The 16,149-nt window shown below is 52.9% G+C and overlaps 5 protein-coding genes across 5 annotated transcripts; 3 read left to right on the top strand and 2 right to left on the bottom strand.

Moving 5' to 3' along the window:
• The first annotated feature begins 8 nt into the window (after positions 1–8).
• On the top strand, positions 9–995 carry BO86DRAFT_7433 (uncharacterized protein). Its single transcript, XM_025677626.1, has 2 exons — positions 9–549; positions 628–995. Exons 1-2 carry the CDS (start codon positions 371–373, stop codon positions 908–910), a joined length of 462 nt encoding a protein of 153 aa, XP_025533529.1. The 5' UTR covers positions 9–370; the 3' UTR covers positions 911–995.
• Positions 996–2,031: 1,036 nt separating this feature from the next.
• Positions 2,032–3,375, top strand: BO86DRAFT_384701 (endonuclease/exonuclease/phosphatase family protein). The gene has a single exon (XM_025670940.1). It carries the CDS (start codon positions 2,134–2,136, stop codon positions 3,046–3,048), a length of 915 nt encoding a protein of 304 aa, XP_025533528.1. The 5' UTR covers positions 2,032–2,133; the 3' UTR covers positions 3,049–3,375.
• Positions 3,376–4,660: 1,285 nt separating this feature from the next.
• BO86DRAFT_394406 (SWI/SNF chromatin-remodeling complex subunit SNF5) lies at positions 4,661–7,219 on the top strand (the record flags this gene model as incomplete). The annotated part of the gene is made up of 2 exons (XM_025673199.1): positions 4,661–6,727; positions 6,848–7,219. 2 exons carry the CDS (start codon positions 4,661–4,663, stop codon positions 7,217–7,219), a joined length of 2,439 nt encoding a protein of 812 aa, XP_025533527.1.
• A 1,916-nt stretch (positions 7,220–9,135) lies between these two features.
• On the bottom strand, positions 9,136–13,904 carry BO86DRAFT_414707 (sister chromatid cohesion factor PDS5; the record flags this gene model as incomplete). Its single annotated transcript, XM_025674863.1, has 3 exons — positions 9,136–11,679; positions 11,736–13,415; positions 13,548–13,904. 3 exons carry the CDS (start codon positions 13,902–13,904, stop codon positions 9,136–9,138), a joined length of 4,581 nt encoding a protein of 1,526 aa, XP_025533526.1.
• A 1,371-nt stretch (positions 13,905–15,275) lies between these two features.
• BO86DRAFT_414706 (putative cytosolic Cu/Zn superoxide dismutase) lies at positions 15,276–15,897 on the bottom strand (the record flags this gene model as incomplete). Its single annotated transcript, XM_025674862.1, has 2 exons — positions 15,276–15,589; positions 15,660–15,897. The coding sequence occupies 2 exons, from the start codon at positions 15,895–15,897 to the stop codon at positions 15,276–15,278; spliced, it is 552 nt and encodes a 183-aa protein (XP_025533525.1).
• Between the last annotated feature and the right edge of the window lie 252 nt (positions 15,898–16,149).

The raw sequence follows: 16,149 nt of genomic DNA, 5'->3' as shown, positions 1-16,149 counted from the left end.
TGATGACCACGTTGATTTCTAGTCTATCTATGCTGCAGTCAGCACACGTCCGATCCGATGATGGCTGGATTCCGTTTGTCTCCGCCTCCCGACTCCGAGTCCGCTCCTGCCGATTCCAGTTGAGGGTCAACATTGTAGACTAAAATCTGACCTGCAGCGAAGTTCTACGCTGTCAGAAAATGAGGAGAAGGCCCTCGCCTTCGGGCTGCCACGCGTGATCCATGACAATTGTCAGATCCCATGTTCTTACGAGCCTTTGTTGCGATCTTTCGTTCTTGAGTGAAGGACATTCTGTGCTCACTTCACACAAAAAGCCCATATCTATCGCTGTTGCCTGTCCAGAATACTGGACCCAGAATCCCTCCGAACCATGAATAACTTGCAACAAACATCGAATACAAACACGTTTGCTCGCTCGAGCCGCTTATCAGGATTACGCTGTAGCTGCACCATCTTCGCCATCATTGCTCGTCCACCAGCGAGCAAGACATACGTGTCAGGCTGTCCGCTTGATCAGTTCGTTCCTTCAACCTGCGCGAAAGATGACCGGTAATCAAGTTCTTTTTCTATGGATTTGCTTTCGAACTTTGCTTCTTGTCGGCTGTTTCATCTCGAACTCAAAACTAGGTTCTCGATTCCTTCGTTCTTGGTGGTGGCACAGCGCTGCCTCTTCGCTTTTGGTGACCCAGACAAAGCGATCTCGTACTCTTCACCCACATTGGTGGATCTTGGTTGCGATTTCAACATTGCACAACTCTCTTCATGCCCAACGAGACCCAAATCTTACATTTCCAGAGCTCATCTCGATCAGATAGCAAACCAATGCCTCCAGATCACTCGGGGAGCGTATTGCGACCCTGACTATACGGATACACTGTCAAATGCGAGGAGCAGGAATCAGTGGCGGTGAATTCGTGGACACAGCTGACAGTGTCAAACAATCGAACGGATCGTCGTGGCTATGCTGAGCTCGAGGGTCCCAGTCTATGTACTTAGCGCAAGGCTAGAAGCATCGAAGCCGGATCGCGTGGTCGGTGGGGAACCAACAACGAGGGTCTATGACAGCAGCCATCTTACGGCATGCTCGTCTGGCACATCTCTTGGAACAAGAACCCAGCGGAGTCATCGAACTCGACCAATTCTTCCCCGATCGCTTCATGTGTCGCAAATAGAAGCACTTCCCCACTCGTGCAGGATTGCAGTGTCAGCACCACGAGGGCAACACCGGTTGCATGGATTGTTTCATTTAAATAGGATGTGGTTCCGAATCCTTCCTGAGGCAGAGCAGTCTACTTCGAGTATGGTCCGCTCATCCACTTCAACATGGACGCCATACGCGACATCCCTGACGTGTATATTTCTCAACGATCGGTGCATATAAGCTGACATGGATTGAAGAATCCGAGATTCCTCTGGCGCGGCAACAAGAGTCCTGACTAAGCGGAGCATTCCTCTTGTCTCACGATCGGTGTGAACTGTGAGTCGCAAAGCGGCGCAACCACGATTTAGAGTATCCAGTCTGGAGTAATTGTCTGGGCTGCTCAGCCACTGTTAATGTATGAAAATGACAGAAATATGCGTTGCCCCCTAGTTGTGCACCAGATGATCGATTTGAGAGACCTCCAGTAGATGCAGCCATTGAGCTTTGTCTTGGGGACAAAGACTCTCGATATACAATTGGCAGTAGGGCCTAGTGAAGCCATACATAAAGGTAGAAAGCTGGAGACTCTACTTCACATAGGTTTACGAACACAAGTCTGCATAGCAGAACTTCTGAACAGGATTGTAGCAATGTCCGATTACCATCGACTGGTAAGAGTCATAGAATCCTCAAGTAAACTTGTGAGTAGTACCTAAGCAGCAGATACCTATCACTACATTGCAGTCAGTTCAATCGGCCTCTGTCTCCCAGTTGCGCAGCACAAAGAATCGTGCGCAATGCCCAATCACCGGACCATCGGCAGTGACCCAGCTTTCTCCGCATTCTCCGCTTGGAGTCTTCCCCACTCTACTTCCACAAGGACGAGTACTCGCACTCGAAAGCCAAAAAATAAACCGTTCAGACGACAATCTTCTTTCAACCTCAGTAGATTCATTCTACATACCCTGGGTCCCCATAAATAATTCTCCACGATGAAAGTAGCTGCAGAGCTCCCCCTCCGTATCCTTACCCATAACATCCGGTATGCAACCTCATCTCCATTCCAGGGCGAGCGACCCTGGGCCGATCGAAAGCAGCGGCTGCTGAACGAGCTACTGTACAATACACGCCATCAAAACGCCTTTATATGCCTACAAGAGGTTCTACATAACCAGCTGGTGGATATACATACGGGGCTGAACTCTCCCCATCCCTCCTCCCCCAGCCAGACCTGGGAGTACATCGGAGTCGGCAGGGACGATGGCCGCGAAGCAGGCGAGTATTCTCCGATCTTCTACCAACCCGCAATCTGGGAGCTCCGAGACTGGGAGACCGTCTGGCTGTCTGAGACCCCGGATGTTCCCTCCAAGAGCTGGGATGCCGCCTCGACCCGCATCGTCACGGTGGGCGTCTTCACCCATCGCGCGAGCCGTCGGACTGTGTTGGCATTGAACACCCATCTCGACGACCAGGGATCCCGGTCCCGATTCGAGGCCGCCCATATTATCCTGGCGAAGATCGAGGAGTATCAGGCGAAGGCGACGTCCGGAGGCGGTAGCAGCAGCATCTCGGGGGTGTTTCTTGCAGGCGACTTCAACAGTCAGGAGGACCAGGAGGCGTATACTGTGTTGACAGCGCCGGAGTCGCCCTTGGCCGACGCGGCCAAGTTGGTGACACCCACGGAGCATTACGGCCACTATCTGACATGGACCGGGTTTGGCCATGAAGGGCAGGCTCCCACTCGCATTGACTACATCCTACTGGAGTCCACGGCGGACAAGGTTTTCAGCCACGGTCGCCAGCCGTGGATAGTCGAGGGGTATGCCGTCCTGGAAAATCGGTTCGAAGACGGGGTCTTCAACTCGGACCACCGGGCAGTGGTGATTGATGTGCTCTTAGGCCAGTAGAATGACGGAGGAAATTGGTTGCAACATTTTCTGGACATAACCACCGACGAGTAACATGTGCAAAACTGGACTGTCCATACGGTACGGTAACACTTGGTATGCTTGGTCACCGATTCGGTACGGCATCGAAAGACTAGATCCACCGTTGGCGACACTGACGCGCTAACGGAGGACCGGCTTACTGTCTTGGGAAAGGCTTAGTGTCACATGATAAGCTGAACTGGTATAGCGCGCGGGAGTGCGTCGGTTACCGTACGAAACAAGCGACGGTATTACAGCATCAATACAATGACAAGTGTAAGAAAGCTTGAGATCGGACCAGAAGATAAAGCAGCATGAAGTATGAGTTTGAATAGCTTCAAAAGGGCTCTGAAGGGTCTTCTGTAGCCCTTGAAAGACCGTCGAACCTCTCTCCATGCGATTGGCATCCTCCCTTTTGCTCCCTGGATGACTTTCCTTCCCCCCCGGGGAGCCCGGCCAGAGGGTAGAGACTTGTAACGGCGGTTTCCCTCTGGTTTTCCGCTCTATGTGCCTTCGCCGCTGCTGTCCTTCAATCTCTCCGTCTCTTTCTCTCTTCTCTTTCTCTTTCTCTTTCCTTTCCTTTCCTCTCTTCCCGCCTCCAAATCGCGTCTTTGATCTCTGATAGACTCGGCCATTTGCCAACCTCCACCCCCACAATTTTTATTCCCTGAACGATTGGTCCGCAACGAATAATCGGCATTCTATTTGGGAGACTCGATTAAATAGCCCTGAGCTATCAACCGAAGGGTGAATAAAGCTTCGCTCCGCAGAACCGAAGCTCCCGACCTGCCGACCACAGCGGGAGCGGCGTCAGCTGATTAGCCTCCCCCGTCCGTCCTGTGCCTTCTCACTCATTCAAACCGACTCAGACCGACCAGACCCAGACCCGGCTCCAGCACCAGCAGACCAGACCGTCCAGACCAGACCCATCCACTCTTGTCTGTCTTTCCCACCTGCCTGCTCATTGGAACCAGCTTTCCCCCGACTCGTCTGCTGGTCTAGCTTGGTATCACCGTCTTCCCATTCAATTCTCATTCTCTTGCTGGTGGCTTTCTTGGTTAGTTGTATCTTTACCTTGATTCTCCCGCGTGCCTGCCATTCGTACTACCCTCCTATCTGTTCCCCCTCCCCCCTCTCATCCTCTCTACCTTACCTCTGTTCCCTTGCCATTTTGCTGGCAGGTATGTCACTTCCTCCCAGCTTGTCGTTTCTATTTCCCGCTTCGCTCCCTCAGCTTCGCGCAGATCTTCCTCCATAGGTTTTCGCGCGTTGCTGAACGGCTCCGGATCATGGCAAAGGAGAGCGACTCCCGGGTGGCGGTCTTGCGACATGCCCTTTCGAAGGGTTTTCACCCGCAATGTCTGGTGCGCCGTCGCGTCTCCATTGCGATGACTGCAGATTATCCAAGGCCACTGAACTGACTTGGTTTGTTTCTCATCGCATAGTCCTCCCAAGGATGCTATCGTAATAGATTAGTGTCCTCTGCGCCTTTTTCTCTTCGAACCAGTCGTGTCGCTTGCAGATCAACAGAGCCCTCTGCGCGAGCGATAACGAGCCTCCATCTCGATTCCATAAATTATCATCATCGATGATGCCATCTCCCAATACCTCTCACACCGGACAATTACCCTCTGGCTCGCAATTTGACGACGGCTCTAGCATGTCTAACACAAGCGCGGATTACCATAATATGGCTGCCTCTGAACCCTCGTCAGGGCAAGGTGTAGACGGAGCTGATGCCATCGCGGAGGGTAAACAGAATGCGAAAGCCGTACTTGCAGCTTCGGGCGTTTCCCTTCCATCCAACGAATCGAGCCATGATGCGTCTAATGGCAACAACTCGCCTAATACTACCAATGGATCAGCAGCAAGCCGAAAACGATCGCGGGATGGTTCCGTCATACAACCTCCACCCTCCACGGAAAGCCTACCAGTGCGCGTCCGCGAGACGCCAGCGGACAAGATTCTCCTCGAAGACTACGTCAATCGCGAGTTTCACCATTCCGCACTGACAGCTTGGCAGAATCCTAGCCACGAACTTCTGCAGCAGAAACGCGCTGAGCGGGATTACTTCTTGGCGGTCCGGCGCGAGACTCACCTGAACCCCGCAGCGTTGTACGGTGTGGGCTATGAAGGATTCGGAAATGCTCGCACCGATTTGCGAAATCAACATCCCCAGCTGCTATACCCAGCCAACCGTCGACGTCCCGGAAATCGACGGACGAGGGAGCTCCGGGTATCTCGCAAAGATCTGAAAACACAAAACGAACAAGTGGAAGATTTGGTGCCTATTCGCCTGGATATCGACTGGGAGAAGATCAAAATTCGAGATACGTTCACGTGGAATCTTCATGATCGCGTGGTATCGCCGGAGCTGTTTGCCGAGAAACTCGTCGAAGACCTGGGTCTAACTATGGAAACGTGTGCCCCACTGGTGCGCATGATCTCGCAGAGTATCCAGGAACAGCTTTGCGACTACTACCCCCACATTTTCATGGAAGAAGATCCTCTTGACCCACACCTTCCTTACAGTGCCTATAAGAACGATGAGATGCGCATTCTGGTCAAACTCAATATCACCATTGGCCAGCATACCTTAATTGACCAGTTCGAATGGGACATCAATGATCCTTCAAACTCCCCGGAAACCTTTGCCGCACGAATGACGGACGATTTGTCTCTCTCCGGCGAATTTACCACCGCCATTGCGCACTCGATTCGAGAACAATCACAGCTCTTTGTCAAGTCACTTTACATCCTTTCTCACCCATTCGACGGACGTCCGATTGACGATCCCGATCTCAAGACCGCGTTCCTCCCTTCTCCTCTCACCTCATCCTTTAGACCATTCCAGGCGGCCAAGGAATTCACGCCATATCTATACGAGCTTAATGAGGCTGAGCTTGAACGAACGGAGGTGTCTATCTCGCGAGACCAGCGCCGACAGAAACGGTCCGTCAACCGTCGCGGTGGGCCGGCCCTGCCTGATCTCAAGGACCGCCAACGTACTATTCGCACGATGATTGTCTCGACCGTCATTCCCAATTGTGCGGCTTCTATGGATGAGAGTAATGTGTTCAAGCGGTCTGGCTCAAGTCGCACCCGTCGTGCTGCTGTTGGCATGCGCGACGGAGCGGACGAGTCGGAGGAGTCGGATAGTGACGAATCCTCGATTGCAGCATCTCCAGCGATTGGGCCCCACCTAGCTCAGGGCACGGCGCGCACGCGAGGTATGAGAGGAGCCGCTACCGCAGCACATGCCGCGCTCCGGGCGAGCCTGGGCCAATCCGCCACGCCCGAGCCTCATAACGAGGCCAGAGCCGCATCACGCAGGCGTGAATATCGGGAAGAGAGTGTGGATGAACCGGAGAAATTGATTGTGAAATTGAGAATCTCGAAAGAGAAATTCAAGCAGTATCTTGCGCACGGGATACAATCAATAGCAAGCCTCGCGAGTTCGACTCCAGTTGCACAACCGCCATCTCAGCAAGGCACCCCTCAAGTCCAAACCCCCACCCCGACTCCCATGGCTCCTCCTGTACAGTCCCAACCTGAAGTCCCCCTACCAAATGCCCCTCCGTCGGCGACACGACCAGTACCGATTCCACAGGTCAGAGTGGGAGACAGTCCCCATACCCCACAGATGGGAGCCACCGGGGTGAGTAAACAACGATTTACATAGTCCTCCTCACACGCCTCGGGCCCCGGCCGCAAGATCTGGCAGTCAGTTGAGGATTAGAACCCTCAGACAACCACAGACTAACATAGTTTGACTTAGCCATCGGCTCCCAACTGGCTTGTAGCGGAATTGGCGCAGCTGAACCGGTCTTACCCCAATGACTCCTTCGAGGCCACGATGCGGTATACGGCCGTCGACACGGAAACCGGACAGCCGGTAATCAATGCCAGCAATCAAGTCGGTAATGCCCGGCTGAAATACCAATACCTCCCACGCATCCGATGCCACGATTGTCCGGGCAAACTCTACAACCCCGGTCCTGGTATGACGGTCGAGAACTTCAAAGTGCACCTCACCAACGGCACACACATCAAGAATGTCAACGAACGAGTTGCTAGGACGGCGGCGGCGGCGGATGCAGCTGGGACGGCCGTAGGGGATGGCGGGAGTAATGTTGATACACCTCTGTGAATAATGACCTGAATGATGGGAGCGCATGCGCGCGCAGCACTTGGCTGTGATTTTCCCTTCCCTGTACTTTGTAGAAATCACATTATCTAACACAGACGCACACACTGTTGCCCAGTGGGCCTCTTGTGTTGCAATTGTTGTCAAACACCACACACCACACACAGACTACTCTAACAACGAGCCATCCTCCTCCCCTTTGACTTGATGTACATGTTTCTTTCTAGCGAGCTCTTTTTGGGAGAGAGGGTGGAGAAAAAGGTCTGGTTTTTTAGTCAAGCTCGTCCCCCTTTTTTTTTTTTTTTTTTTGACTACTACTACCACTGCCACCATTGCCACCACTACCATTACTACTTCTACTTCTACTGTAAGATATTCTCTCGAGGGAGCAAAGCGAGCCCACGTGGCCCAGCCGGGCCGTCTACATCTGCTTTTCCCTGTCGTCCCTCCCCTCTTCTAGTGCTTCAGTGACACTACACTCATGCCCTGCATCTTCCCGAATAGCGTCTGGGAAGTATAGGGTACGGTATTGTATCCGACCAAGGGATTCGACCTCCTGGCGATTGATTGAAGCTTACAAGATTGCACCCAACCAACGCCGGGAACCCGTATATCGAACTAACCTTTTCTTTCGAAGCTTTTGTTTTCCATCTTTACAATTGAACTTCTTGGAAACTCCTTCAGCAAAGTTTCTCATCATCGACAAAAGACATCACTCGGTAGATGAACTAACCCTACGGTCATCGTGAAGGAAATACAATTCCTTTTGGTCGCGAGGAGGAGGCGGAGGAGGAGGAGAAGGGAGGCAGGCAGGCAGGCACACACGGTCAGTTAGCTTCCATGTCCACAGGCAGATGTGTCGTCGACAGTTGTAGTTGCTGTTGCTGTTGCTGTTGTTGAAGGGTGCTTGAATAGCCATGTACATACATGTACAGTACACACCCACCGTGTAGGTCAGCTTATAGCTCGGAGTGTCGGAACTGGCGAATGCTCTGGCATTGGTAGAAGAATACGGTGTCTATTCGCGGGGGTGATAACTCTCTGGGAAGTGGATGGAAGGGCTGTTATAGATGTTTGGATTCGTTGTACTGGATTGGTGAGGAAGTGAGGAAGTGAGAGGATGACTGGCCGTCCGGGATCAGAGGCAATGAATGGCTTCTGGCTACCTGATCTAGCAACGTACTGTACAGCTCCATGCACAGCGCACAACCCACATCTAGTCAGGTTGAGTCCACCGCCGGCCGACTGACTGCTAGAACAATCAATGCGTACAGGATGACACAAGGACAAATAGGACCTAGATTTGGGGTTGCGGAAGAAAACGAGTATAAGACTAGCACTCGCGTGTGGATCGTCTACATCAGGAACAGCAGGAGCAGATTGTTAATACGTAGGATAGACTACATACACACATCAATAACTCAGCAACGTGCAAAGCCCTCGTCTGAAATGATAGCATAATACCTGCATCAAAATGCATCAATGGATAGACACAAGAATGACACCTAACCCCGGCATATCCCGATACAAAGAATACAATACTTGCTAGCGACACGGGACGAAAAATAGTCGAAATCACTCAAGTCGATAGGATAAGATGGAAGGAAATTGGTATGGTATGGGAAATAAACAACGCTTCTCAATATACATAGAGATCTGTGGAGCAGTAAACCACTCACTCACTCACTCGCACCACAAACACACCGAGATGGATGGATAAATAGATATAATAAAAGAGAGATAGATAAAACATAGATTTGGGGGATTTGTGCTTCGACAGCATCGTCCGTGGTGGTCATGGTCCTAATCGCCGTCTTCCTCCTTTTTAAACCCCCCGTAGGCGGATAGCTTGGTTGTTCAGGTGGTAGCTACTAAGACCTGGGTGTGTTCTCATCATCATTGTCATCATATGATTATCGTCATCTCCGAGACGACCGCCGTGTTGCGAGAGTGGTACTGCCTTTGCCACGTGTCACGGCTCGGCCGCCGGTGGCTTTCTTCGGGGGCGAGATCGGAGGCGGCGATGACAATGGAGAGCTGAGATCCGAGTCGGAGATCTCGTCAAGGTCCTCGTCTAGTTTCGAGTTTGCTGCCTTTTGCGATTCTTTGGGTTTCAGGTTTTCCTTGGCGACGTCGTTGTCGTCGACATCGGCCTCCTCTGATCGCTCGTCGTTCTCGGACTCCACTTCCTGCTCATCCTCTTCCTCCACCTCTTCTTCTTCTTCCTCTTCTTCCTCTTCTTGTTGATCCCAGTCGTCCATCTCCAGGTCGTCTTCGTCGCTGTCTCGGTCAGCGTAGCTGATCCTCCTGGAGGCTCCTCTGCTGCTGCGTCTACGAGAAGCAGCAGCCGTCGCAGCGGAACTAGCTCCGTCACCGGCACCTCCATCCGAAGTCCATCCGTCCTCGTCCTTCTTCTTCCGCTTTGGCGCCTTGGACGTCCCAGCCGAGCCCGACGACTTACGAGGAGGTCGAGCCGGCTTCTCTTTGCTCTCTTTCTTCGCCTTCTTGGCGGAGCCGGTATCGCCACCGGTCTCGTTCGAGTCGGTCTTTCTCTTCTTCGCGGCGCCCTGAGACCCACTTTTCGTCTTCATGACGGACCGTACGACGCGGTCCAGCAGCTCTTCGCCATCTTCCGGGAAGAAGTTCGTGTCTGCCACCTCCTGCGCTTCGCGATGGCTGCCCATCGGAGCAAAGATGGAGCTTGGCACGCCCATCTTGCCCGGGTAGGTCTGCAGAATACTGGCGCCGCCGTTTGCACCACCGAACCTACGCTGTTGAGCGTAGATATCGGCAAATCGACGAATGGTCGCCTGAGCGAGGTCCGAGAGTGTGTGAAGACGCGTACTGATCTCATCAGACTTGGTGATGCCGTCGCGTGTTTGCTTGACACGCTGGGCGATGTGGAAAATTAGCGACAGGTTGTGCTCGTTGGCCACAGCTTGGAGGTAGAACAGGATGTAGCGTGCGAAGTCGGTCAATTCCTCAATTCGGGTCGAGTCGTCCATGTCCGCAGGCGGGTAATCGGGATGATAAGCAAGAAGGGAGAGAAGACGCGAGAACATAGACTCCATGACTGTTTGCTGGTCACTTCGCTTGCCGTTCATCTGCTGGGAGAAGTATGCCGCTCGAGAGCGCAGCCAGGTAAGGGTACTTTCCTTGAGGCTAGCATGTGGCTCAAACGCAAGCAAGAAGGGAACCGTGTACCAACGATACGTCAAGTGTGTTTGTTGTACGAGCTTCTTCTTGAGCTGACTGATGAAGCCGCTCCGAACTTCCAGCACAGGGTCTTGTGCGACGAGGGCAATCGAGTTGAAGTCCTTCGGCGTAAGCAATTGGTCGCATAGCCCGTGGGTCGCACACAACTTCAACAGTGACCTTGCTGCGAGAAGACGCAGTCTAGGCTTCTGGGTTGCCGGCGTGTCCCTCTTCTTCGAGAGCTCTCCGTCATTCATCACAAGCTTGTTCAAGGTGTCATAAACGGGTTCCGCATGAGCACGGAAGTCATCAGCATCATCGGAAGCATCCTTAGCTCGGAGACGATTGACGATGACCTTGAGAGCCCATTCTTTGGCCTCAGTCTCGTCGTCCACGGAATCCGACCACGAATATCCAGCATTCGGTTCTGGTGAGCGATTGGAAAGCAAAACCTGGTTGACAGAGATTGAGATGATTGCATCGCGCTCATCATCTGCCTCTTTAGATGCCAACAAGTTGAGCTGGGATAAGGTGGCGAGCTTGGTGAGGAATCGAGCGGATCCGTAGCTCCAACCCGAGACACACTTGTGAATCAGGTCCTTAGCATACATCTCCTTCTTGTCGGCGACAGCCATCAGAATTGAAACAGCATGCTTAGCAGCCCTCGGCGACGGGCTGTGCAGCGCATAGTTGACCAAGGCCTGGAAGAATTTTCGCTCCTTGGGAAGCTTGGAAGGCAATTTCTTTGCAAATCCGGAGCATGCTTTGAGGATCTCCTCCGTCCCCGCGCTATCCCTGGTCGTGGCGCTCGGAGCCTGTGATTCAAGATCTTTGCACATCTCCTGGATTTGTGCCTCCAGGACCTCGGGATTGCGAGAGGAGATTTCTCGTAACATCTCATGAGCAGGGTTTGCCAGCCCGTTCTCGTCGGTCCTCGAAAGGCTCATGACAGCGGGAATGTGACTCCGGTTGAACACGAGGGAACTGCTGCGATACAGCAAAGGAGTAAGAGTTTCAAGCAATGGGGTATTGTTGGCACTCTGTACCCTCCGTGCGAGTTCTTTGATGGCCTTGATGACCGTTCGATAATCGCTGACGGCGGCCATAGCGAAGCGAACAAGCTGGTAGCCACGTCGGTCGTGCACTTTAGCGAACTTCCACAGATCTGCAGACGTTCTGGAGGGATCGGGGAACGTTTTCGATAACGTATCGATAACTTTGCTCAATTGAGCTTGAATCCGGTCTTGATCTTTTTCCATCACTCCGCCCTGCATGGAGATGTTAGCGGACGATCACAGAACCTGGGATAGCAGGCTTCACTCACGTTGTAGTCTTCGCAGGCCTGCAAATAGATGGTCATCGCAGTTCTCATCGAGATTTGACGGGCCTGCATGGCAAAGAAAACCTTCTTCGCCTTGTCATCCATGCCCCTCAAAAGGGTCAGGATACGACGGGTGCGGACCTTGTCCACATCAACCTCAGCATCGCCCTCCTGTGCCTGTGATCCCTTCTGCTTCTGCGACTGCGTGGAGCTGCTGCGGGTCAACTTCGCCTTCACAGGGGGGTAGTTAAGCGGCAGAAGGATCTCAAATAGAACACGGTCAATCATGACATGAATATCCTGGTCATTGGTATAGAAAGCATCGAAAATCTTGGATGGTCCATCTCTGAGCAGAGGCGCGACCACCTCGTCGTCCCGCTCGATTTCGCCCGCAGCGACCGCCCAAATCCGGGCGAGGGTCTTCATTGCATGCTCGCGCACCTGCGGTTTGCGGTCTTTAACTCGTTCGGCAAGAACGAAAAGAAGCGAATCTGGAGTCGAGAAGCCCCCACTGACACCAAGCTTGTTCACCACATAAGGCAAATCAAAGTTAGCAATCGCGTCCACGGCAGCTACACGCACTCTGTCGTCAGCATCGCGAAGCATTGACGCAACATGCTTGATGAGACTCTGTTCCTCATTCTCACTCAGCCCCGAGCCACCGGCGGACGTGAGCAGAATTCGTCCCACTACAGTCACCCAAGCAGCACGGACCGAAGCAGACTTATCCAGACGGCGGCTAAGAAAGCTTTCATAGGTGGAACTGTGCGTTTGCGAGAATGGCTTCGGAGAGAATGGCGTCAGAAGAACGCTGGGCTGAGGAACAGTCTGCGCATACTCAGCCAGGGTTACAGGTGGGTAGGCCGCAGGGTCCATTGGCGGCGGCGGGGGTGGTCCAGCAACCCCGATTCCAGCCGTCAAATCGCCGATTGTTTGTGTAGCTAGCAGACGCAAGGCTAGAGACTCCGCAGACAATTCGGCCTCCAGTTGGGGAATCACATTTTGCAAGACCTCCGGGCAAGCTTTCCACAATTCTCGGATCAGACGATGTGCTTTGCTCAGCTCTTTGATATCTTCTCCTTCCTCGTCCGAGTCCTCCAGGTTTGGCCTTCGGTGGGCGCTCTTCGAAGATCCGTTTGCGCCTGGTGCGGGAGCCGAAGCGTCGATGATAACATTGTTGAAATACTGGCTGATATGACTGGTCATCCTTTCCGGGCACGCTTGGCAAATTGCCTTCGCCATGTTATAAGCGGGAGGATAGTCCTTGAGGAGGAGGGTGCCTTGTTTGGCGTCAACAGGAGTTTCACCTTTTCTTCCTCTCTTGTTGGGTAGCTCCAGGGCGCGGGGATCGATGCGCAAAAACTGGGCCACGATGACATCCACAACATCGGGAGCCAGGACAGGCGATTCATCAATCACCGTCACGAGAAGGCGTGTCATATCGAACTCAACATTCTTGGCGACTTCTTCCCCGGTAGAGTTCTTGGAGGATCCAGAGACGATGTCGAAGCAGCTTGTAAATAGCGGTATAATCAATGTGTCTGGGTGATCTAGGTCAGTCATGAGTACGATACTCTTGACTTCTGCGAGAGAGTTGAGGACGTAAATGTGCTGGGCATTGTAAGGATTTGACGGGTCCCCTAATGCAGGAATGATGGAGGTGACTATAGAGGTAAAGATATCCTAGAGTATTCCGAGGTAAGTCAGCATTGCCAGCATCGAGACGAACCGCACTCAATATCGGACAGTCTCTCAATGCAGATCAATTGCATTGACGACGAAGTCAGACAAGGGTCGTGATGAATGTCGGCGCACCTTCAGTTGGTTTGCCGTGAAAGGCGCGTCAGGAGCACAAAGGCGCAAGACGTCAACGATGCAACAGGCGGTCCAAGCCCTTACTCCCTTATCCTTATGCCCCAGCAGGTGAGCGGTGGCTAGCTCCTGCGACACCTTTCTCAGCGAGTCGGTGTCGATTTCCTCCTGCTCGAGTTTGCGAAGCTCCTGCGCGAGGGTCTGTAGTCGTGAAAGTAGATCGGCCACGGGAATGGCGGCTCGTCCTACGCGCCAGGACAGCGGCTCGTTGAACTTGAGACGGCGCAGACTGCCGGAGATATCTTCATGGTCCACGACCTCCGTCGCGACGGAGGGACCTTGACGAGTGCGCGCGGGCATCGTGGACGAAGCGCGGGGGGACGGGAGCCGATTGAGGGTGAACTTCAACACACCATGCGCGGCGCGGGTGGATGCGGGAAATAGGGTGTGATCAACGAATGGGGGAGGGGTCCAACCTCCGTTACGTAGAAGAAGATGTAAATAATAAGAGAGAGGAAAATAAAGGAAATTAGATGAGAGGGGGAGGGGAGGGGAGGGGAGGGGAGGAGTTGGGGAGGGACAGGAATCGATTCGGGTGAAGAGGGAAGGTGGTTGGTTCGGCTTTGCGGTCGGAGGAGCAGTAGGTAAGTTTAGCAGTAGCAGCAACAGCAGCAACAGCAACAACAGCTGCACCACCCAAAGAACGGGTGATTGACGGGTTTCGAACCTCGCCGACCGCCTTCGACCGCCTTTGACCGCCTTCCGTGGGGCGGGACGCGTCGCGCGCCTTTCAAAAGCACTTGCCCTCTTTCGGTTTCGGTTGCTTCCCCTCGGATCTCCTACTCCGTCCAGTACTGTACTGTACATCCAAGATACTCATTCCTCATAGAAACGGTCGGGAATTGAGTCAATATCCAGTCCACACACTCCGCAGACATGCGATTTGACAATCAAAGCGTTTTCTAACTGGTAATATCTGCCAGCTGCCGAAGTGTCTGACCAATTAATCCCTGGCTAGCTCTGAAACGAGGGATCCCCAATCCCCGGCATATGACGTGGCCACGCTTATTCTGAGCTACTATACAATGAACCACGTCCTGATGCACAATCGGACACATGCAGCCAATATCAGACGAGCCGAAAAGAAACTCAGTGGCGAATCTCATTTACCTACAAGAACGCGGTCCTATCTTCAACACCGCATTGCAGTCTGGCCAGCCATCCTAGATGACCTTTCACTCCACAGGTAAACAATTGAGCCACGTCTTGATATATTGTATTACTTTCAGCCAGTATATATGCAGATGAAAAGGCAAATGCTATCTATGCCGCATCGAGATGCCGCTATGCTATGCACATATCACATATACCGTTCAATAAACATTACCCATTTGATCATATATCCGTCACGAGAACGCCATGTAGGTGAGTGGAAATGCTGATGCAAGTCTTTCCTGGAAAACGAAAAAGAAAGAAGAAGAAGAAGAAGAAGAAGAAGAAGAAGAAGAAGAAGAAGAAGAAGAAGAAGAAGAAGAAGAAGACAGATGAGCGAACATGTTTGAGACACAAATAATAGTTTTCTGCATTATCTAATAAGTCGTGCGATCAACTAAAAATAGCTGCTTACAAAGGACCGTCCAGGAACACCACCACTCCGCCACAGCCAACAAACGTACTGTATAGTACACCTACTCGTAAAACATCAAAACACCGACACTACCGCCTGCTTGATCAGTCGGCCTTTTCGAAGTTTCCACATGTCAACCGGGTGTTATCGGACGCATGCACCACCACGGACAGATTACCGAAGAACGCAGGTGTATCCTCAACGTTAGACAAGAACCAGTCGGTGTACGCGACTGCGACGGACTCCCCAGGAGCCGCCCAGATAGGGCCATGCTTTCCACTGAGGTCGCCGACCTCGCAGGTCTGAGGTGCCTTGATGTCGCAGGGAGGGGTATCGGTGCGGCCATACGGGTCCAGGTGGCTGCTGGCACTGTAGCAGTTGCCGTCCTCGGGCACCGGCTTCTTGTGAATATGGTATACTATTTGGGAGGTACCAGTCAGCACGTCACGGGTGAACAGGCCGACAGCATTCGCACGGGCGATACATACATAGGGGCTGTTGGTCCGTGGGAATACCCCAGAACTTAGCATGGATAGTGATGCCGACATTATCAGGCCCCGGAGATGCCTTGAGGTGGCCCTGGACGGTGGTATTGTCCTTCTGCAGGAGCTGAACCTGCCACACGGAGTCATCGTTGTCCCAGACAATGGGCGCATTGGTGTCTGCCGCGGTCGCTTGGAGGCAAAGGAGGCCAAGCGAGGCCAAGGAAAGAGTCTTGAGCCACATGGTCGGGAAGATTTTCAGATAAAGATGGGAGGGAGGCGGAGTCAATCGGAGGCCGTCAAGCAGTTCGTTGTGCGAGGGTGGTGGTCTTTATGTTTGGCTTTCGCAATGGTTGTTGACGAGGACGAAGCAAGGAGGCCCTGGGCTGTATACGGCGCAGAGTAATGGCGGATTGGAGGGCAAGTGCGACCTTAGCAACGGCGGGTTTTATATCAGTCCTGCGAGAGTTCGAGCCAAGCCTGCCAGTCAGTCAGG

The sequence above is a fragment of the Aspergillus japonicus genome (assembly GCF_003184785.1).
Source record: "Aspergillus japonicus CBS 114.51 unplaced genomic scaffold BO86scaffold_1, whole genome shotgun sequence".
Classification (NCBI taxonomy): domain Eukaryota; kingdom Fungi; phylum Ascomycota; class Eurotiomycetes; order Eurotiales; family Aspergillaceae; genus Aspergillus; species Aspergillus japonicus.
Note: the sequence above shows the minus strand (reverse complement) of the source record. Positions and strands in the feature narration are given on the sequence as shown.